The sequence below is a fragment of the Daucus carota genome, chromosome 7, assembly GCF_001625215.2.
Source record: "Daucus carota subsp. sativus chromosome 7, DH1 v3.0, whole genome shotgun sequence".
NCBI lineage: Eukaryota > Viridiplantae > Streptophyta > Magnoliopsida > Apiales > Apiaceae > Daucus > Daucus carota.
In genome coordinates, this window is record NC_030387.2 from 24,362,680 (window position 1) to 24,386,572 (window position 23,893).

At 33.0% G+C, this 23,893-nt stretch overlaps 2 protein-coding genes and 3 long non-coding RNA genes across 7 annotated transcripts; 2 read left to right on the forward strand and 3 right to left on the reverse strand.

Moving 5' to 3' along the window:
* Nucleotides 1-3,020: 3,020 nt before the first annotated feature.
* On the forward strand, nucleotides 3,021-3,518 carry LOC108194767 (uncharacterized). Its single transcript, XM_017361705.2, has one exon. The coding sequence runs from the start codon at nucleotides 3,021-3,023 to the stop codon at nucleotides 3,516-3,518; it is 498 nt and encodes a 165-aa protein (XP_017217194.2).
* A 1,711-nt stretch (nucleotides 3,519-5,229) lies between these two features.
* LOC135147655 (uncharacterized) lies at nucleotides 5,230-9,269 on the reverse strand. 2 transcript variants are annotated; one of them, XR_010285361.1, is made up of 3 exons: nucleotides 8,449-9,269; nucleotides 6,499-6,693; nucleotides 5,230-5,577 (listed from the first exon to the last, which is right to left on the reverse strand). It is a non-coding gene; the product is annotated as an uncharacterized LOC135147655 (long non-coding RNA). The 2 variants fall into 2 exon arrangements; XR_010285360.1 differs by lacking the exon at nucleotides 8,449-9,269 and having other exon boundaries at nucleotides 6,499-7,332.
* A 2,409-nt stretch (nucleotides 9,270-11,678) lies between these two features.
* LOC135147651 (uncharacterized) lies at nucleotides 11,679-15,718 on the reverse strand. 2 transcript variants are annotated; one of them, XR_010285339.1, is made up of 3 exons: nucleotides 14,898-15,718; nucleotides 12,948-13,142; nucleotides 11,679-12,026 (listed from the first exon to the last, which is right to left on the reverse strand). It is a non-coding gene; the product is annotated as an uncharacterized LOC135147651 (long non-coding RNA). The 2 variants fall into 2 exon arrangements; XR_010285338.1 differs by lacking the exon at nucleotides 14,898-15,718 and having other exon boundaries at nucleotides 12,948-13,781.
* Nucleotides 15,719-16,900: 1,182 nt separating this feature from the next.
* Nucleotides 16,901-17,333, forward strand: LOC135147833 (uncharacterized). Its single transcript, XR_010285685.1, has 3 exons — nucleotides 16,901-16,982; nucleotides 17,058-17,171; nucleotides 17,258-17,333. It is a non-coding gene; the product is annotated as an uncharacterized LOC135147833 (long non-coding RNA).
* Nucleotides 17,334-20,645: 3,312 nt separating this feature from the next.
* On the reverse strand, nucleotides 20,646-23,630 carry LOC108221417 (protein FAR1-RELATED SEQUENCE 5-like). Its single transcript, XM_064082000.1, has 5 exons — nucleotides 23,314-23,630; nucleotides 22,415-23,225; nucleotides 22,161-22,341; nucleotides 21,339-21,896; nucleotides 20,646-21,230 (listed from the first exon to the last, which is right to left on the reverse strand). Exons 1-5 carry the CDS (start codon nucleotides 23,345-23,347, stop codon nucleotides 20,646-20,648), a joined length of 2,169 nt encoding a protein of 722 aa, XP_063938070.1. The 5' UTR covers nucleotides 23,348-23,630.
* Between the last annotated feature and the right edge of the window lie 263 nt (nucleotides 23,631-23,893).

A 23,893-nucleotide genomic window follows, 5' to 3' on the forward strand; every position in this document is an offset into this window, starting at 1 on the left:
AAGCACTTCTCTCTCAAAAAAACAAAGATGGATTCAAACACACAGATGAATCTCTTACAACTTACTAATGAGAATGCTTCAATGGAGGAAAGAATCAAGACGCTTCAAGCGGAAAACAGTATTCTCGAACACAAAATTAAGTTCTCATTAAAAAATAGAAAACAAGGATTTTCGTTTTAACAGATTTATGCACTTAATAAATTTAACCTTAGAGTCAGTTTCAAAAAAATTCAAGAGTCTGATTTTTTTAATGCGGCTATTCATTTGAAGCTGACAGTACATGCATTTAATCCAAGTCAATTTATTTTTTCAGTTTATAAAAGGGATCCAAGAAAATAAAATTAATGCTTTTTCGGGATCCAAGTGAAATCTTGTTCATTATGAGAAGGTTAAAAAAAGTCTATGTAGTCGAGTAGGTGTTTTTTTCAAGACGCATGCAACCCTCCGTTTTCTGTTCTATGAGAGATTCTTTTTTGCGTACTAGTACCATTTACTAGTGTTCTCTTTAGTGAGTTATCATAACAAACTTTAATTAAAAAGCGATGATATGGGACAGTCCCCTAAAGTCAAGTTACTAGTGTGTTTCTGCTTGATAGATTAACTTTTATTTTTTTAATGCTCTACATGAACAACACAAAGAACCTCATTGAAAAATATGGTTTTTTTAATCCCTAATTGTTGCAAACTAAAAATTTTAAAAAATATAAACATTCTTATTCAAAACAGAAACATCCTATTTATATCAAATACTACGAGTTTATATTAAATTTGAATAAACAGAGTGGTAAGAAAAACCGATTTTCTAACCCAAAATAAATAATTCGATTTTAGGTGTAAAAAATGTACACTGAATATTGATAAAAATGATTAGATGCTGGTTAACCTACAGTACAATCCATGGTAAACAGATACATGAATGTATTAAAATGTAAAAATTATTATTAAGTCGTATGTGAAGCCGTAGGGTCCATCAGGGGAGACGTGACTGAATTCCAAAAGTTACTTGCTCCTTGCTATATAAAACCACAATCAGAACTATGTAACCGCATAAAAAAATCAAGTCACAACCACAGATCCTACCGAGAGTTCTATTTTACATAATGTCTTCAGAAGCAGATAAGATCATTCTGGATACTATCAAGGAGAACACCAAGATGAAAGAAACCGTCACACTTCTGGAGGAAGAAAACAAAAGGCTGAAAGATAAGATTAAGTTGCTTGAGATACACCACTCAAACAATGAAAGGATGATAGATTTACTTAAGAGACACAGGGACGAGCAACAGGCCCTCGGTCTTCACATGATAGATCCAACTAAGTTCGCGCCACCCCAAATCGGTAAGAAAAGAAAGTTGGAACACGGTGAAGGAAGCCAAGTTCCCAGGGATGAAGGAGAACAGAAGAAAGAATAGGTTTTTTTATATGTATTTTATTTTGTGTTCTTTGTCAATCTTTTAATCTTCTCCTGTTAATATACATCCTTGAACAAGTTAATTTTTTTTTTTGGGGCTTAATCTTTTAATCTTCTCCAGTTAATACACATGCGATGATATTAAAAAAACATTGAACAGAGAAAAAAATGAGTTTTGAGCATCTTTTATGGCGTTATCCATGTAAGATGACTAATATTTTTTGAATTTTAAAAAATAACCATTAATCAAGTTATATATTAACACAAAAAAAAAAAGAACGGGGTTATGTTATTGGAAAAAAAAAATTCCTTTTCAGTTTTTAATTGATTGAGTCTAGACAAAATATGGAATTTTTAACAACTAACAAAAAGGAATTTATTAATAATGGGAAGTCTTTTTGAATTCGTTAATATTCGTTAAGGTTTCCAGGTAGAACAGATCCGGTAAAAAAGATGAATAGAATTTTGAATTTATCAGAAAACAGATGAGTCGAAATAAATGCTGAGTTAATTGACGTTAACCATATTTAAAATGATAAAAAATTTAAACTTTAGAATCGTTTAATTGAATAGTTTCACCATATGTTTGATAATGATCAACTATCACTTTGTTCCACATCAAAGATCATAATAAAAGTTATAATTCTTTAACGTGTTCCCGGAAAACTGAATATTAAATAATATATATTTAATATTAAATTTTTTTGAATTTTTTAAACGATCGTTAATTTGTTCAATAAACAAACTTGATGATCCCACAAAAGTGAATTCAAAAAAATATAAAAACTAATTTATTTTTTGAAAATGAAATCCAATATAAAGTTTAATGTTGTTCGATAACTAAAAACATGTAAAATTTTTGGTATAATGTGTTTGTTACTGTGCTCAAGATAAACGAAGAACACTAAAAAGAAACCTAGCTAAATGAAACCTTGAAACTTGTAGCAGATTACTGTGCATATCGAAGTGTTAGCTTAAATGTTTTTCATGTCACCCCAAGCTTTGCATGATTTCTATTAATTGTTAAATAGAGCTATGTTTAATGTGTCATTATAGAACATTTTTAATTGGAAGCGTTAAGAGGACACAAACATTTGTATTCCGTTGGAATCAAATGTTTATAATATCGGTTTTTCTATGGAATCATCTTGATTGGCTCCTATCTAATGATAATGGTGGACCCCCCTGCAAATACACCAACCAAAAACCAATCAAAATCTCCCAAAAATACAAAAATTTCCGCGCTTAGAATGTGCCCATGAGCACACACTAGCCAAACCGTTATAATATAAATAAAATAACACAAAAAAATTATAAGGGCAAGAAAACAGGTTATTTTTTTGATTTTTTGTCTTTTCATTGAAGCATCGTACACAAAAATCGTTGTGGAATATATGCTTATCCCCAAAAAAACTCTTCGTAAGCAAAAAAACGTATTTAATGAATTAATGCATGTGATACAGTTTTTCAATGAAAAATCACAGTTTATGGAAAGAATATCAACGTTTTTATACTTGACATAAATTCTGTGTTTACAGAATTTTTTCGACCACCTATATAAAGAGATCTTAACTATTTGTTTATTTCATATTTTTTTTTTCTAGTAGGAATGGCCCCATGGAATAAACCGCCCGCTGGTTTTTGGAAGATCAATGTAAGTGGTCATAGTGATGAAGGTATTCGCTCATCTACAATCGGATGTCTCATGAGGTCAAGGTCGGGTCATTTTTCCTGTGGATATTACGGGATAGTAGAATATTCAGAGCCTATTTATACAGATCTGTTGGCAATATACTATGGATTTAAGATGGCCGACGAGGAAAATGCAAGATACATTGAGGTCGAGTCAGATTCAGCATCAGCTGTTTATCTTGTGAATAACCCTAACCAAAACTCCGAATATTCAGATATCTTATTAAACATTCGTAGGTTAAAAGATTTGGCACACCAATCTTGTGTACTTCGGTATGTGGAGAGATCATCGAACCTAATGGCTATCAGAATGTCAGCGTATTCTTACGAGAAAAGAGTCCCAATTACTCGTCTAAGGTGTTGCCCATCGGATATTTTTCCAGAACTTGCAGCAGATTGGTATTTCTCGTCCTAAAAAAACAATGAGTACTTCCTCTTTTCTACAGCTAGTTCTTTTAATAGTTTTTTCTGTATTTTTATTCCATATGATGTTTACTTTCTTGGACATTTCAATTTCATAATATCTCCGTAACGAAATATGATATATATTGGAACGAATGAAAAATAGGATTTCTATAATGATCATCCTATGGAATCGTTTTTATGAATTATAATATGGGTTATAAAATTAAGAGATACAGTGTCACTCTGAACAAATTTTATTTTTTTATGAGAATTATTCTGATAGGCTAAAAGATAAGCTAAAAGAGCGGTTTTGATCCATGTTCTGTTCTAGAATGGATCTCTTCAAAGTGTTCCAAATACTACATGACTCGGTTATAAATTACAAAAGCAAAAACGTTTTTTTATGATGTATTTTTGGTCTAGATGTCATACCAATATAAAACTCACAGGAAAAAAGGCAAAAATCTTTTTCGATTTTTTAAATTTTAGTTCGATGTAAAGTATTAAATAACATGTGTCTTGATAATACGATTCTTTAGAGTGTTCTACGTGTTACCAGACCATGAAAGAACGCCGAGTACAATGGAATAGGCCAAGAAAAATAATTCCACCTCTATGTTTTAAAAAAAAATAATATCAGCAGTAAATATGGCAGTATGCAACTGCTATACAAAAACTATGAGAAAACAAATATTCTACAAAATTAAATGTTAAACTAATAGTATGCTAAGTGAAAGTTAACAAAATTTAAATTCTGTGATATATTAAATAAATTTGGGAAAAAATTAGAAATAATGAAAAGTGTAACCGTATCAATAGGTAGATACTAGTGAAAAAATCTATTAATGTAAAAATTATACTTATGTGTACACAGTTGTGTGATGAATGCGTAAAAGGTTGCAACAAAATGGATTTCGTAAAATGTTATATTTAGTAGGTTCATATTTAAAACACCTATATAAAAAAATAAATGCCCCGTTTTTTTATTTATCCAATGTTTTCAATGTTTATATTTCTTACAAAATCAATACATACTATTACTCTCTACTTTTTAAAGTTCATTTTTGTAACGTGTTTTGTATTATAAATGCCTCTGGTCCTGATTGTAATTGATTATTTTTATACATTCATGGTGCTTATCTTTTTTGTGTTCCTTAGACATTTGCTAAATTTCGAATGAGTATTCACATTACGTCTAATTTAATTATATCACACTTTGAAACCAATTTGCAGAGTCAGCAAATGATTTGACTTGTTTGACAAATTGTAATTAGATTCCAAATTCCACAATTGGAAACAATATTAAATAGAGCATTAAATATGTCTTAGTAAACTTAATCTGTTAAATGGTCTTAAGAATGCCGGTTTTTAGAGACTAATGTCTTTACTGTTCCAAATCACCCTTATTATGTGCTGTACTGCCGCAATTATTGATCATTACAAAAAAATCTATTAATCAAATACTCCCGGTGTTCTTTATCCATTTTCTTTTTTGGACAAAACTGTGACAGCCCGAGAATCCGGGGGCCTGGATTCTGACGTCACCACACAAAACCCATTTTTAAACACTTTTGAAACCCTGTATTTTTTTTTTTATTTTTTTTTTTTTTTATGATAATCAAATCAGAGAATTTAAAACTTGAAAACATTTAATAAAAGATTTGAAAGAGAACACAAATCAAATGATTTCAAAACCTGAATTTGTAACTTGAAAGCCATAATAGGAGAATTTCAAGAGAATATTTAAACTTTAATAAATGATTCGAAAGAGAACATTTAAACCCCCTAAAAGCAACAGGATCGCATCCAGGTTACAGTATTGAAATTAGAATCCACCACTAATATTACACAACTTCTCTTACCAAATCAGATCATCTTCGATAAGAAGAATCACTGTCAACCTACTCCAGCCATGTCTTACATCTGAATCTTCATAGCATAACTCTAGCTAGCACAACCCTTATCAACTTCCCTGAACACTCCTCGATCACTGGATCCTCAACTCTGTCTCCTCGCCTAGCATTAGCCTTATTCACCATCACGGTCTAGCCACTCATCTTTAAGCCTTTCTGAAATGGTTAGAAAGGAATAGCAAGGGTGAGCAACAATGCTCAGCAAGTAATAATAAACAATGATAGTTCTGAAATGATATAATAGAAGTTCACGAGTTCAAGATATAAGAGGATTCAACCTGAGTTCATGAGTTCATGGTATTGTATAGAATGATTTACAATACCTTGCAGCATTTAAACTGAGAAATTCAATCTTTCCAAAGAATTATTGAATTGGACTATCACATTTTAAGTAAAACCAAGGTTAGGCAGCTGATCAGTTCCGCACTAACCCCGAGCAGGCCCCGCCATGCTCTATCACTGGATCCAAGGCACTCATTGGCCTAACATGACCACGAATCTGGTCCACAGGTTTATATAAAAACAATAATCCAATTCTCTAATTCAATTCAAGAAGCCAATATAAATTAACAGAACATCATCATAAATATCATCAACAACAGAATAATTCCAATTCAAACTTTGATAATAATCTATTCATAAATCATGATCCATCATTTCATAAATCACAGTTCAGGAAATCCTCGACTATTCAGTATCCTCCATTATCGGCTAAGCAACTGAATTTAGCCTGCTAAACCAGCATGACAATGGCGGGTTGAATAATCAAGAAGATCCCAATTCATTCAAAGCTCTAACTATCACTGAGCAACACATGCTTCAATGACAATCTGAACTTCGAATTAATTTGTAAAACGGAAATTCTTTAGAAACTTGAAGATTAGAAAGAATGGGTAAGAATACTCACACTTTCAAACATTGAAAAGAAAGGTATGAATACTTGAAACATATACCAAAGGAATGGATCAGAATATTTGCAATATATCCAAGAGAAAGGTTTAGGATACTTGCAACACATATAGAAAAGAATGGATCAGAATATGCAATATATCCAAAAGCAGGGTGTAGGATACTTGCCTTAAATCTGACTCCAATCTCACATCTCTATCTCATCTTTCAACTTTCACAATCTATGCATCTCGTAATTTCTAGACCATCTCTAGCTATACTCTATTCGCCACTTCGCTTCGCTTACTCGATTCATCCCTTATTCGCTTTGCAATACCATTTCGACTTCCTGACGTCTTCGAGCGTACACGTCTCGTCCAAATCCTTTACGAGAATAAGATAATACTATAGTCACTAAACAATATATCGCATATACATATCACGTATACCGATACCCACTTATATACCCCTTTAAACTTATCAGATACCACGTAACACATAAGCATGCTTTGACTCTAACATATAGTCAATCATATTCCACATAACATATCACCAATCAATTATCATATAAATCCTTATCGAAAATCCGACATCGTCTCGTCTATGTATAAGACTATCCACCTATTATCCTATCTCAATCATTAATCAACCAACAAAATCCAATAACTATAATCCATATATTCTTATCCAATATCAATCGTACGAATCATTTATCACTTCACAATATCAAAACTAACACGTACTTCACATAATCATCACTTGATAGCACTTAGATCACATATTATCACATTATGCATACTTATCAACAATTATTCACCTTATAGACTCAGCCATATAGTCACATCATATTAAAATAGACGTTATAAGCTTCTGTCTCTCTTTCGTTTCACTTGATTCCGACTTACGGATCAAAAGTTATGCTCAAAACAGTTTTCTCACTCTCCTATCGGCACATAACACATCCAACCAATAGCAGACAACACACAACACATAAGGTTTCCCCTCCCAATTGATATTAAATCAAGTCTTGGGTTAAAACTGATTTTTCGGGAATTTTCCAAAATTTTTAAACATTTTTCGGAATTAAAATCGATAAAAGAATCACTTTTTGAATAAATAATCAAGTCCGGATGCTCAAAACTGGACTTGAAATCATTCATAAACAATTGTCGAGCCTTGAACATAATTTGGAAAAATATTTTAAAGCTCGAAACTATTTTTCGGAATTTTTAAATCAAAAAGGATTAATTAAATCCAATTAATTAATCAATTAAAATCAATTAATAATTAATTAAAATAATTAATCAATTAATATTTAAATTAATTGACTAATTAAAATAATTAATTACTAATTAAAATTAATTAACAAACTAATTTAGATTTATTTTTGAATTAATAAACAATTAAAAAGCATTGTTGAAATTAAATAAATGATTAAAAACATTTTGAAAATCACAAGGTTTTATCTGCAAGATTTTAAAAGTTTTGCCGCAGGGTGGAATCTGCAACATTTTGAAAGTTCAGGGTTCAATATGAAAGAAACCAAACTTCGGTGGCTGCACTTCACCACCTCCAAAAGTGCAGGGACGAAACTGCAATTATTGCAGTCGCCGCCGTGGCTTCGCCGGAGGTGGCGATTCCGGCCACCGTTGGCTCCAAAACTCTCCAGATAAACTCTATATGCTACCCAAAACTCGTTCTTGCAATCAAAATCATCAAACAAGGTAGAAATTGGCCGTAAAATCTGGCCAAAGTTTTTCGCCGCCGTCGAGCTTTCAAGCTCCGGCGTGCTTTAAAAACGAAACCACCATACTTTTTGAGACCACCAAATGATTCCTCATCTCCTATTCTATCTGTTTTCACCCTCCAGACATCCCCAGATTCAACCGTTTGCAAAGCCCCAAAATCGAATTGAATATATTCAAGAACACCTCAAGAACATTCATAAACGCAGTTAAAGAATCAAACCCAGTTTTCTATATGATGCCGACCTCAAAACTCAACATATGATATACCAAATCGACGAGAAAAACACGTACTACAACATGGACTCATCAAAACAATCAAACAATCACGTTTATAAAAATTCACTATTTAAATCTTGATAATTCGAATTTTAGAAAAATAATCTAAAATCACCTGTTGAATCTGCATATAAACGGATGATTAAACTTGATTCTACGCGTCGATAGCTTCGTTTTGACTATTCATACACCTCCATCGGATTCCAATAACACCTCCAAATCCTCGTTTGATTACGAAGAACACGAAGAACACAGTTCGGTTTCTCTCGGTATTCGTGAGAAGAAACTGGTGAAATGATTTTACGGGTGAAAATAAGCTCTAGAAAGGTCTATTTATATTTACAAATAATTGGTACCCCTTTGGATCGTTTATGACATGAAAATACGTATTTAATAGCTTTATATTAATAAAGCGGGGTCCAATCGGTACTGGTTTTCGAGATAATCATCAAAACGGGGCTTTTTAACTCAATTATTGGTCTGCGGGTCCCATTGCAATTATTACAAGATAAGGATGAATATAATAATCAAAATATCTTGTTTCACGTTTATCGAGACAAACTGGATAATTATCAACAATTAAAATACCCGAAAAACTCCGCCGGACCGACTCCGGGGAAAACCGTACTCCGGATCGAAAAAGTCAAAACACGAAAAGTGTCCGGAATATTCAAATTAGGCTAAAGGTCAGTTTTGTTGAAACTTCCGGGAAGAAAATTTGCTACCTCGTTACGAGTGGACGGTTTTACGGAAGTCAAATAATTAATAAATAAATATAAATATACGCAATTAAATCCGTAAATCGATTATAAAATCATCTAACATTCCATAAATCGATATGAAAATATCCAAATAAACTATATTTTCTCCTGAGCATTTAGAAATTGAAATCTCGTGAATACGAACACATACGAGCATTCAGCTCAATAAACTAGATAACACAAAATTCACAAAAATTCATATATTAATCATATAATATTAATAATTAATCATAACTAATTAACAAACAAATTCACCAATACCACTTAATCACATAACACATATATTCACATAATATTCATACAGAATTTTCAAAACAATATATGAAAATCAGTTTTGAGAATACAATTATTAATCAATAACACAATAACCCGGGGTTTAAATATAAAACTTTGAAAACTCATTAATACTGGAATAAAATATTAAATCTTATTCCTTTCTTTTTAAGAAAATCATTTATAATATTAATAAAAATATTTTTAAAATCCGGGTTATTACAATCTACCCTCCTTATAGGGATTCCGTCCTCGGAATCAAAGAAAGATGGAGGACGAAAAATCTGTAAAATCCATATTAATCCAAATAACAGAAATAATCACATTCACACTTTTCACATAATCATATCACTATTCCATTAAAGCCAACAATAATATCAACATATTAGATCTATAATAATCATAAACTAATTTTAAAACATGGGATATTACATTCTACCCCCCTTATAAGGATTCCGTCCTCGGAATCCGCAAAGAGAATTCAAACGTATCACTTATAAGATTCCACTATACGCTTCGTCATAACGTATCATCATACACCTTTGATCGATCTTGGCATACCTTTGACTTTAAAAATATAAGAGAATCACACTTTTACAATTGCAAAATTCATTTCCCAAGAATCAATCTTTTGGAATTTTGAATAGAACAAAAATGTTTTCAAGGTAGATCACATTTGAATAAAGGAGTGACTGAGAGATCTATATGATCAACGAACTTGGTGTTGCGTGTCCACATTAGACACTACTAAAGGTTGTTAACCTTCTTGTAATCACAACACACACAAGTGATGGCGTCCCATCCAACTCCTATCACACAGACAGGTATACCTTGTGTCCCCTATAAATAGGGTTGTTCATCCCAATCAAATTGAAGAAATGTTAAGGAATACCAGAGAATATCAAGGAATATCAACAATATCAAAGAACACTAAGGAATATCAAGGTAGATGAAAGGGTATCAAGGGATGTCAAGAAATGTCAAACAATATCAAGGAACATCACTATCTCTTCACAACAAACCTTTATCACACATCTTTGCTTTCCAACTCATACCAATAATCAATATCAATGTCATCTTAGAAATTGAGAAATTGAAGATCTCATTTACCAAAACTTTTGTAGAAAAGATATCATGATAATATCTCACTGATGAGAAAACAATCAAAAGAATCTTTAGTTGAAGAGAGGTATTGCCAAGGTCTTCTCAGATTCCGACTCTACTTCACTAAATCATTGTACGATATATGTCTTCTTTTCAATATTCTTGATGATCAATCGATTTGACTCGTAATAGCCTCATAAGATGTCATCGTAGACGTTATCGTTCGTAATAACTCTCGCCCATGTAGTGCACGTTCTCATGCTTCATCCAGTTGCCTTTGAAGTCCATAACACAACACGTAGCATCTCTTCGATTTTCTGAATCGTCGCCCTGTGGGTTATGGGCCCACCTTGTCCCGCTTACTTAAAGCGTCGTCGTCGAGGACTAACGTTCTAACTTACTCGTAGACATCATCTCTAATAACTGGACTCAATTCCACGTACTCTCTATCATTCACTTCTCACCTATCAACCAATCTCTCCTTCTAATCCAATACAACTCATACTCTACACTTACTCTTCATATCCTCACTCAAAACAATATACATCTTCCAAATATCTGACATGGTCAACATACTATGAACCATGCATTTATATCATCCTCAAATCAATATGATAATCCAGTTTCAAATATGCAGTATAGTCAGAATACTCTGAACTCTGCATCTTTACCAATCTCAACTTAAACATTCATTATCAAACCTTTCTATCTAGGTCTAATCTTGACCTTTCTCACAATTCATCATCTCAATGAGTCAACATACTAAAATCCAAGTGTCTAGACTTAGAAATCCTAATCTTTCTAAACATAAACACTCCACTTAATCATCTAACTAGACTCTAGTCTTCTCTCAGATACCTAGACTATTCCTAGATAGTCTGACCATACCTCTATGTGAGGTTACACCACATTCTTCTCTAGAAAACCTATAACTATGATCTATATTCTAATTTCAAATACTTATAACCTGTTGCTCTGATACCAACTGTGACAGCCCGAGAATCCGGGGGCCTGGATTCTGACGTCACCACACAAAACCCATTTTTAAACACTTTTGAAACCCTGTATTTTTTTTTTTATTTATTTTTTTTTTTTTTATGATAATCAAATCAGAGAATTTAAAACTTGAAAACATTTAATAAAAGATTTGAAAGAGAACACAAATCAAATGATTTCAAAACCTGAATTTGTAACTTGAAAGCCATAATAGGAGAATTTCAAGAGAATATTTAAACTTTAATAAATGATTCGAAAGAGAACATTTAAACCCCCTAAAAGCAACAGGATCGCATCCAGGTTACAGTATTGAAATTAGAATCCACCACTAATATTACACAACTTCTCTTACCAAATCAGATCATCTTCGATAAGAAGAATCACTGTCAACCTACTCCAGCCATGTCTTACATCTGAATCTTCATAGCATAACTCTAGCTAGCACAACCCTTATCAACTTCCCTGAACACTCCTCGATCACTGGATCCTCAACTCTGTCTCCTCGCCTAGCATTAGCCTTATTCACCATCACGGTCTAGCCACTCATCTTTAAGCCTTTCTGAAATGGTTAGAAAGGAATAGCAAGGGTGAGCAACAATGCTCAGCAAGTAATAATAAACAATGATAGTTCTGAAATGATATAATAGAAGTTCACGAGTTCAAGATATAAGAGGATTCAACCTGAGTTCATGAGTTCATGGTATTGTATAGAATGATTTACAATACCTTGCAGCATTTAAACTGAGAAATTCAATCTTTCCAAAGAATTATTGAATTGGACTATCACATTTTAAGTAAAACCAAGGTTAGGCAGCTGATCAGTTCCGCACTAACCCCGAGCAGGCCCCGCCATGCTCTATCACTGGATCCAAGGCACTCATTGGCCTAACATGACCACGAATCTGGTCCACAGGTTTATATAAAAACAATAATCCAATTCTCTAATTCAATTCAAGAAGCCAATATAAATTAACAGAACATCATCATAAATATCATCAACAACAGAATAATTCCAATTCAAACTTTGATAATAATCTATTCATAAATCATGATCCATCATTTCATAAATCACAGTTCAGGAAATCCTCGACTATTCAGTATCCTCCATTATCGGCTAAGCAACTGAATTTAGCCTGCTAAACCAGCATGACAATGGCGGGTTGAATAATCAAGAAGATCCCAATTCATTCAAAGCTCTAACTATCACTGAGCAACACATGCTTCAATGACAATCTGAACTTCGAATTAATTTGTAAAACGGAAATTCTTTAGAAACTTGAAGATTAGAAAGAATGGGTAAGAATACTCGCACTTTCAAACATTGAAAAGAAAGGTATGAATACTTGAAACATATACCAAAGGAATGGATCAGAATATTTGCAATATATCCAAGAGAAAGGTTTAGGATACTTGCAACACATATAGAAAAGAATGGATCAGAATATGCAATATATCCAAAAGCAGGGTGTAGGATACTTGCCTTAAATCTGACTCCAATCTCACATCTCTATCTCATCTTTCAACTTTCACAATCTATGCATCTCGTAATTTCTAGACCATCTCTAGCTATACTCTATTCGCCACTTCGCTTCGCTTACTCGATTCATCCCTTATTCGCTTTGCAATACCATTTCGACTTCCTGACGTCTTCGAGCGTACACGTCTCGTCCAAATCCTTTACGAGAATAAGATAATACTATAGTCACTAAACAATATATCGCATATACATATCACGTATACCGATACCCACTTATATACCCCTTTAAACTTATCAGATACCACGTAACACATAAGCATGCTTTGACTCTAACATATAGTCAATCATATTCCACATAACATATCACCAATCAATTATCATATAAATCCTTATCGAAAATCCGACATCGTCTCGTCTATGTATAAGACTATCCACCTATTATCCTATCTCAATCATTAATCAACCAACAAAATCCAATAACTATAATCCATATATTCTTATCCAATATCAATCGTACGAATCATTTATCACTTCACAATATCAAAACTAACACGTACTTCACATAATCATCACTTGATAGCACTTAGATCACATATTATCACATTATGCATACTTATCAACAATTATTCACCTTATAGACTCAGCCATATAGTCACATCATATTAAAATAGACGTTATAAGCTTCTGTCTCTCTTTCGTTTCACTTGATTCCGACTTACGGATCAAAAGTTATGCTCAAAACAGTTTTCTCACTCTCCTATCGGCACATAACACATCCAACCAATAGCAGACAACACACAACACATAAGGTTTCCCCTCCCAATTGATATTAAATCAAGTCTTGGGTTAAAACTGATTTTTCGGGAATTTTCCAAAATTTTTAAACATTTTTCGGAATTAAAATCGATAAAAGAATCACTTTTTGAATAAATAATCAAGTCCGGATGCTCAAAACTGGACTTGAAATCATTCATAAACAATTGTCGAGCCTTGAACATAATTTGGAAAAATATTTTAAAGCTCGAAACTATTTTTCGGAATTTTTAAATCAAAAAGGATTAATTAAATCCAATTAATTAATCAATTAAAATCAATTAATAATTAATTAAAATAATTAATCAATTAATATTTAAATTAATTGACTAATTAAAATAATTAATTACTAATTAAAATTAATTAACAAACTAATTTAGATTTATTTTTGAATTAATAAACAATTAAAAAGCATTGTTGAAATTAAATAAATGATTAAAAACATTTTGAAAATCACAAGGTTTTATCTGCAAGATTTTAAAAGTTTTGTCGCAGGGTGGAATCTGCAACATTTTGAAAGTTCAGGGTTCAATATGAAAGAAACCAAACTTCGGTGGCTGCACTTCACCACCTCCAAAAGTGCAGGGACGAAACTGCAATTATTGCAGTCGCCGCCGTGGCTTCGCCGGAGGTGGCGATTCCGGCCACCGTTGGCTCCAAAACTCTCCAGATAAACTCTATATGCTACCCAAAACTCGTTCTTGCAATCAAAATCATCAAACAAGGTAGAAATTGGCCGTAAAATCTGGCCAAAGTTTTTCGCCGCCGTCGAGCTTTCAAGCTCCGGCGTGCTTTAAAAACGAAACCACCATACTTTTTGAGACCACCAAATGATTCCTCATCTCCTATTCTATCTGTTTTCACCCTCCAGACATCCCCAGATTCAACCGTTTGCAAAGCCCCAAAATCGAATTGAATATATTCAAGAACACCTCAAGAACATTCATAAACGCAGTTAAAGAATCAAACCCAGTTTTCTATATGATGCCGACCTCAAAACTCAACATATGATATACCAAATCGACGAGAAAAACACGTACTACAACATGGACTCATCAAAACAATCAAACAATCACGTTTATAAAAATTCACTATTTAAATCTTGATAATTCGAATTTTAGAAAAATAATCTAAAATCACCTGTTGAATCTGCATATAAACGGATGATTAAACTTGATTCTACGCGTCGATAGCTTCGTTTTGACTATTCATACACCTCCATCGGATTCCAATAACACCTCCAAATCCTCGTTTGATTACGAAGAACACGAAGAACACAGTTCGGTTTCTCTCGGTATTCGTGAGAAGAAACTGGTGAAATGATTTTACGGGTGAAAATAAGCTCTAGAAAGGTCTATTTATATTTACAAATAATTGGTACCCCTTTGGATCGTTTATGACATGAAAATACGTATTTAATAGCTTTATATTAATAAAGCGGGGTCCAATCGGTACTGGTTTTCGAGATAATCATCAAAACGGGGCTTTTTAACTCAATTATTGGTCTGCGGGTCCCATTGCAATTATTACAAGATAAGGATGAATATAATAATCAAAATATCTTGTTTCACGTTTATCGAGACAAACTGGATAATTATCAACAATTAAAATACCCGAAAAACTCCGCCGGACCGACTCCGGGGAAAACCGTACTCCGGATCGAAAAAGTCAAAACACGAAAAGTGTCCGGAATATTCAAATTAGGCTAAAGGTCAGTTTTGTTGAAACTTCCGGGAAGAAAATTTGCTACCTCGTTACGAGTGGACGGTTTTACGGAAGTCAAATAATTAATAAATAAATATAAATATACGCAATTAAATCCGTAAATCGATTATAAAATCATCTAACATTCCATAAATCGATATGAAAATATCCAAATAAACTATATTTTCTCCTGAGCATTTAGAAATTGAAATCTCGTGAATACGAACACATACGAGCATTCAGCTCAATAAACTAGATAACACAAAATTCACAAAAATTCATATATTAATCATATAATATTAATAATTAATCATAACTAATTAACAAACAAATTCACCAATACCACTTAATCACATAACACATATATTCACATAATATTCATACAGAATTTTCAAAACAATATATGAAAATCAGTTTTGAGAATACAATTATTAATCAATAACACAATAACCCGGGGTTTAAATATAAAACTTTGAAAACTCATTAATACTGGAATAAAATATTAAATCTTATTCCTTTCTTTTTAAGAAAATCATTTATAATATTAATAAAAATATTTTTAAAATCCGGGTTATTACAAAAACACAACTACACTTTTACTCAACTGTTGTTGCAAAAGAAAACACAGAAGAAATCAATTAAACACACACACCATGGCAAAGAGGGTTAGCTTCTCATGAGCTGGTAAAAAAGGTTTGGTCTGAAAAATAGAACTTCAAACACTTCTACAATCAGTGTGTTTTATTGATTCTTTCTAATTGATTGTTTGTATCTTTCTTGTTAGCTGATCCAAACAAGCTGAATGATGATCAGGGAGATCGGTACTTCAGGTATGATAACTTATAAAAACCTACTTGTGACTGCATGTTCTCAATTGAAAAGATATTCTCAAATTCAAGTTCTTTAATTTTTTAAACTTATCCAGACTTTTATGGGCTTCACTGGGCAAAGAGAGAGCCAAAACATGTTTATATGTTGATCCACTGGCAACAAAATCTTATTATTACAATAAGAAAGGCAGAGAGAAAATATATAGTCGCCTAATGAAGGACAAATTCTTCCACATGAAATATGTTTTTTTCCCATTATGTCTGTGGTAAGTTTTTAGGACTTCTGTATTCAAGCTTTTATAACTTTTAATGTGAATTTTTATTTAAAAAAAAAGGAAAATAATTGACAATTACCTATGGTACTTTTGGTAAAATTCAGGAATCACTGGGTGTTGATAGTATTATGCAACCCAAGTAATGATCTAAAGGGTGGGGGTGAACGCCCAACTATGTTATTGCTGGATTCTTTAAAAGGTTCGGTATCAGGAAAGATAGAAGGATTCATTCGAGGGTATTTTTTTCCCTCTACCTCTCGACTTTTTATCTTAATTGTACTGTTCCTGTGTAAGGATACACTTCAATAATGGTCATTCTTTTTTTTCAATCTAGGTTGTTGAAGTCTTTTTACAAATATGCAAACAGAGACTGTTCTCCGAGGAATATTGACTCGATTCCTTTTCTAATCCCCGAGGTTTTTTTCAGAAGAAAAACTTGGTGAAGTCATTTACAATTATGTTTTCTGAGGCTTTTTTATATTACATCACAGGTTCCAAATCAAGATGATGACAAAAGCTGCGGATTTTATGTGTTGTTTTATACAACTCAATTCTTGAAGATGTGTCCTCACACGTTCAATTTAATGAAGGATTACCCTTCGTTTGTATGTTATACACTTAATGAAGAATTACCCTTCGTTTGTACCGTAACATTCTTTTAACTAATTAGTTGATTCATTTCCGTTTCTAGATGTCAACAACTTGGTTTAGCGATGAAGACGTTGAGGAATTGAGAACCGGTTTGCTGGATCTGTTCCAAAAAGAATGTAAGAAAGTTTACAAAACCAGGATCCACATGTCTATAGCTTTTTTATTCTGACAGTATTACAAAACAGCTTCTGGAACTCGGAAGAGGAGGTCTGATATGGATATGATGCGCTTAATAGATGCTTGCAAATCTGCAGGTAAGATCTTAGCATTTAATTAAAAACGTAACATATATTATGCATTACCATGATTTTAAATCCATGAAAAGAATTATTAGTTGCATTTTTGTTTTTTTCCATCGTGTTAGGTAACAATGTGTTAAGAAGTGGTAGAAAGAACCCCAAGAGGCAGTGTGTTGATAGGAAGAGAACTGAGGATGTTGTATCGGTAAGGGGTTTATAAAAATGTTTACGTGTGAAAAGAACAAAAAACACACTAATTATATATAAATACTTAACCACTCAGGTTGCACGAGAGAAAAAAAGGAGGACTCATGAGGTAAAGCAAGAAGAAGTTGTTCTGGAAATAGTCGAAGAAGATATCATCAACGATCGACACAAATTGTCTATGAAACACAGTCCATCCCTTTTCTCTGAGATGATTAAAAATTTGAGTAGTGCACAGAGACAATGGATCTCTGAGACTGGATTTGGGAGCATTTTGGATTTTGAACTTCATACCTATCCAAAATATTTGTCTTACGGTGTTGTCACCAAATTTGATTATGAATCATGCAGGTTTGTTATAGACGGTATGTCTATTGAAATTTCTGATGTTGATGTTCATCGTGTTCTTGGGTTACCATTAGGATCGAAGACAATACCATTTGTTAAAAGTGAAACTCCGGCCAAAGAGTGGAGGAAGCAATATGGAACCTCTAAGAATGCTTTTAGAGTTTCGGTGAAGGATGTGGCTATTGCTGTAGAAAATTCCATGCTGGCGGATTTTAATTTCAAACAAAACTTCATATCTCTGTTAATTGGTTTTTTTTGCCAAGCTCCTTCGAATTCGTACATCAGACAAAAATTGTTAGGATTTTGTTGTGATTTGGACTCTTGTTATAATTATAATTGGTGTGAGTTTGTAATTAAATGTTTGAAGAAGTCTACCAAGTTCTGGTTACAGAACAAAGAAACCAGATACTACACGGGTTCGCTCCCTTTTCTGCTGGTATGACCTTTTTTGGTTGTTTTTTTCCTGACCATGATGATGAGCTTTCTAATATATATCATAACAACATTTTTTTTCATGATTTTACAGTACATGTTTCTTGATAGTTTCATTGGGAGGAACACTTTCTCAGAGAGAGAAAAGCCTAGGTTTCTCCCTTGGAACAACTACTGTTTGAACAAGCTGGAACAGATCTTGATACAACGATCTTTCCTGGTAGATGGGGAGTTGCGAGCGCCAAACATTGACTACACAACTCTTCAGAGTTGCAGGATAAAGGTGAATTTAAAAATAAAACATTTACTGAATTGATACTTCCACATATTGATTTTTTAGACAGGTTAAACAACACAAATCATGTCCATTGTAATGTCTTTTATAGGGTAGTGTTGATGATGATGCATTTGGAAGATCTACCCAGAATCCTGATGTTGAAAAAACACAAATGGTATTTTATCTTGACCAATATATATAGTTCAGGATCGAATTTTATGCATATTACAAAGACAATTCAAGCCTAAAACTATGTATTATGATAGATTATATTTTTTTTATTGTAGAACTGAATATATATTTTTTTACGTTTTTGTTATTTAGATGATATCAATGGTGATTATGATTTGAAAAATTCTTGTCTAAATTGATTTTTGATAACATTCTCAAAGGGGGGTGACGTTTGGCGTACGATGGACAGTTCTGATGCAGACCTCGACTGGGATTTAATTCCAAAGGTTTTGTTAAAACTTTCATAAAAGATGATGACTTCATATCAATTTTTTGTGAATTCTTTTACGAAAACTACATAATTGTCATTTCTGTCTGTTGTAAAGTCGTTTTCTAAAGGTCAAGAATGGACATGTAGCAGAAGAGACTGGACAAGAACCTCAAGACCGTCCTTTGATTCGGTCTGTTACATAAAAGTTTCTGATTTTATTTTTTAAAGTTCGATACAATGTTCTACAAGCTAACTTTTTACTTAAATGTACATGTTAAATTTTTTAGTTCACCAGAACACTTTCTGGTGTAACTCAAAATTGAAAATTGGAGTTAAAAAATCATATATATTCTGTTGTATGGTGTTTGAGAAGAAATCATGTATGTTTGCCCAGGATTTTCCCAAATTGTCTGAAGAGCATTGTGATAAGCCAGATCAAGGAAAAATTCCAAGACCATGCTTTGAACAGGTTACATATATCTTTTTAAAAATACCATGTTCGTTGAATATAGTTATAGTGATTCATTTTTTTCATTTTTTGCTGACAGGGGAACCACTCAGGGTGGATGGATCAAGTGAGTGTAGATTCTGAGAATTTTGTTAATGTATGTTGTTCTATATTTTGATTACTTGACCAAGTATGTTATGTGTGTTTTATAATTATTCATCAAAAATTATTTTCCCTTCTGCAACTTTATTTGGCAGGAAAAACACAGATTGGTGGATTCTCTCCTGGCTTCATACCAGTCAGTACAACAGACCTTCTTGCTTCACATGTTGTATGCAAAGGAGAGCGATGTACCTGACGAAAAGATGGAGTCTATTAAGAAATCGTTTAAAGAGATGAATGAAAGAGCAAATTCAGCGTTAGACTGAAAATCAAGCACATGATTGCAGAGGCAAACTCATCATGATGCTGAACTGTTGTCTTTATCTAATTACGTATTTTGTTGGTATGTGAGACACGAATTATGTCGGTAACTTGTTTCTGTTTTGAACATGGCATATTATTTTGTTAGACCTTCTATTTTAACCATATGTTCATCCAATTAATCCGTTACCTATAATAAGTTTCTGCCAACCACACTAATCCTATAGTGCAAATAATACCGATTCTATTAACTATTCCAAATGTTGTTCTAGCAGTTTTGTATATTTATAGTAAACTTTTACGTTTTTTACATTAAAATATTCTACATTAAGTAGTTTCCTAAACCAATTGTTTAACAAAAATTGAAAGAATAACTAAAAAAAGGAAGAATTACAAAATTTATTCAAAATGAAAAAATGTAAAAATGAGAACTACAAATTCAGAACTGTAAAAAAGTAAATAAGTTTAAGGAATCTTTAAAAGAAAACTATAAAATCAGAAATGTATAGGATCCAACTACAAATTCATTCAAAATTGAAAAATGTAAAAAAGTTTAATCTCCAACTAACAAACCCAGATTCATATAAAAAATTCAAACAAAACAAAATCGATCATTCAGTTTTTTTCAGGACATGTTCTTGAATCATGAAAAGCATATTCCTTGCATGTTGCACACTTCCTCTTCTTTCTTTTGTTACAGCCAATAGACTTTTCTGCTCCAGATACAATCCTTTTTCTGCTGCCTTTGTTGTTGCTTTTGTTAGGATTCTGTATGGTCACCTCTTCAACAACACGAGAATCTATTAATTCTTCAATTTGTTCAGAATTCAATCGTGTCCTTGGCTTCTTCATTGTCACTGTAATGTGCTTACGCATACTACTCAGGCCACTTCTAATATACTCCAAAATATCGGGATTCCCAGATGCATCACTGAGACAACCCTGAAATTCAAACCAACAATCTTGCGACTTAACCCGTCTAGATAATTGTGTTGTACCAGTATCAGATATTTCTCCAAGTTCTAGTGTACTGAAACGCTCTATGGCATTCTTCAGCCACCTGTTGCATACATTCTGTCTTGGTATTAATTTTATTCCACATATGCCAAGGCAGAAAAAAGCATGAGAGCATAGGTAACCAGCTCTGGTGAAAAGTTTGCACGAACATTCAATATTGTTTGTCTCCATGTTAACTGCAACCTGAAAAATGATACATTTTAGCTGGATAATCATAGAAATCCTACCAAATATAAAAATACATCATTGTAGTTCTTGCAAATAACAATGAACATGTTCATTCTTACAAACCTTGAAAGTGATTCCCTTTTTGAATGTGTCTTGAATCATTATTGTTCTTGTATTCTCCGAAAAATTCATGCTCAAGACGACAATATCCATACTACCAGCTTTGATCTCCTCCTGTACTTTATAGAACATAGCCCTGGTGTAAAGCCTCAGTGCATCCTTCTCAATCTCTCTGTCAGTTATTAACTTTGGTGTGAAATCATCATAGTGGGTCAATTTCTTCGAGTTATTCCTCTGTTTGTCAATTGCACTTTGATAACAGAGATAAAACTCTGAAAGTGTGTCTCCTCTTTGAACATAATTGCCAAAATAAAAATTAGAACTTTCTGATCTAGATGTTGTTCGGAGAAGGCCAACCATTGGCTCGTCATTAAAGTATGCTGGAATCCAAAAATTCCTCAGTTCAAACATTTCCCTGAGCCATACATTGTCACTCAAGTCAAATTCTTCAATAGCATCAGACCATCCTTGTTCAAACTCTTCTGGAGTAATATGATCTGACCAGATAAACTGGTTAAGTTTCTCCATGAAGCCTGACTCGGCGCAGAAAACAGTACCAAGCTAGATATATCACGGTTAGAACAAAAGTTAGAACATATTATAGAAAAAGTTAGAACAAGTTTATCTGTTTAATACAAAAAATATAGCGTATAGAAAGACAGATATAGAATTGCGTGGTGATTTGATTATAGAAACACATACTATCAAACATGATTGAACACAAACTGTGGAAAGACAATATTCTACCTTTGAGGGAAATTTTTTCATTATATGCCACATGCAAAGACGATGCTTAACTAACGGAAAGCAAGTTTGGAGAGCAACCTTCATTGCAAGGTCCTGATCTGTGATTATACATTTAGGATTCTTGACAAAAACTTTCTTGAAGGATTCACAGGCCCATATATAGTTATCGTTATCTTCCTTCTCAAGCAATATTGCACCAAAAGTTACACTCTTCCAATGGTTATCTATCCCCACTAGCGGAATAAAAACCATTCCATACCTTTAAAAAATAAAAAATATTAGTTGGCAACTTGTTTACCGAACTATATATCGTAAAATATTAACCAGAATACCTGTTTGTCCTATACGTTGCATCAAATGAAACCGCATCACCAAAAACTTCATAATTTTTTCTGCATTGACCGTCTGCCCAGAATAGTTGAGTTAGATGATTATGTGAGTCAGTTCGGTATTCAAATCTAAAATGGGGGTCTGATGAATCTTGTATATCCTTGAATTTCTGAATAATCATATCAGCATCGTGCTTCCCAATATGTTTTTTAATATCCCTAGAAAAGTTTTTAAAATCAACAACAGTAGCTCCTATATCCTCATATGAACCAATCATGGACTTTAGAATGGTAAAGGCTCGTGAGGCACCAATGTTTGATTTAGAAGCATCAACAATGAACCTCATATGGAAATCAGAGAGGGGCCTGCTGCACCTCAAGAATTGCATTCCCCCCTTGCCTGCAAACGGATGATTGTGAGCCTCTGTAAATTTTTTAACAAAAAATCCTCCACCGTCGTGAATCCCAAGCACAAGTTCTGCATGACATTCGCACTTTGTTGATATAGTTCTTCTTCTTTTTGTGTTCTCGTCAAGATTTTTGTCTTCCGGCCTACCTGACCTAGAACACACGTAATACTTTGTTATAGTGTTACCAAACCTATCACTCTTTTCGGTTGAACGACGTACATCGAATCCAGATTGTCTGCCGTATTCCTTATAAAAGATATAGCCCTGATCAAGATCACTGAAACGTTGACCCATTTTAGGTTTTGACCTGTCGGGAAATTCGGGAATCCAGTCCTTTCCAAGGTTCTCAAGATCAACACCATCAAAAAGATTGGAACCCTCGGGTAAACTGTTGCTTGAAGCATCTGCAAAACAATAAGAATAAAACTTGTTCTGTCCATTGTATGTTTAAAACAAGCCAGTAACTTAAATGATAGATTCAAATATACATACCAGAACAAGCTTGATAAGATCGATTGTTCTCCATTGATAGACTTGAGCATGAACGTAGAAAAAAATAGAAATATGAACAGGCATCAATCAGGGATGTAGATTGTCTGCATAATCTTTTAATTAAAAGGAAGGTTTGGTAATGAATCTATGATTGATACACTGAAACGTACGTATTTTTATTTTTAACAATTAAACCATTCCATCTACTGCCCTTATACGAATTATACAGGTTTTATACTAATATAACGTATAGTAAATCTAGCCACATATTTAAAACTGATCCAACGGTTCTAGAGCTGGTCTCTCGAGTCTCTCGCCTTGCCCCGGTCTCTTTTGAACCTCCCCCTATATATATATATATATATATATATATATATATATATATATATATATATGAGTGAGGTTCCAGAGAAAACCATGCTATCAAGAAAACCGAGTAACCCTCCTAGATACCGTCGATTATTTTTGTCATATTTAACTATTTCCTAAATTGAAATCAATCAAATATATATCCTAATCTAACACACGCAGGGGCAAAATCATAAAGAATCTGTTGCTAATTAATTAAAAATCTTTTATT

Bases quoted from the DNA above. Each gene is read 5' to 3' on its own strand.
- LOC108194767 (XM_017361705.2), top strand. From the start codon at position 3,021: ATGGCCCCATGGAATAAACCGCCCGCTGGTTTTTGGAAGATCAATGTA.
- LOC108221417 (XM_064082000.1), bottom strand. From the start codon at position 23,347: ATGGAGAACAATCGATCTTATCAAGCTTGTTCTG. The intron at 22,342-22,414 runs GTATTCTGGTTA...TATTTTTTAAAG, and splicing joins GCAACGTATAGGACAAACAG to GTATGGAATGGTTTTTATTC. The intron at 21,897-22,160 runs GTTGCTCTCCAA...TGATATATCTAG, and splicing joins ATCAGGACCTTGCAATGAAG to CTTGGTACTGTTTTCTGCGC.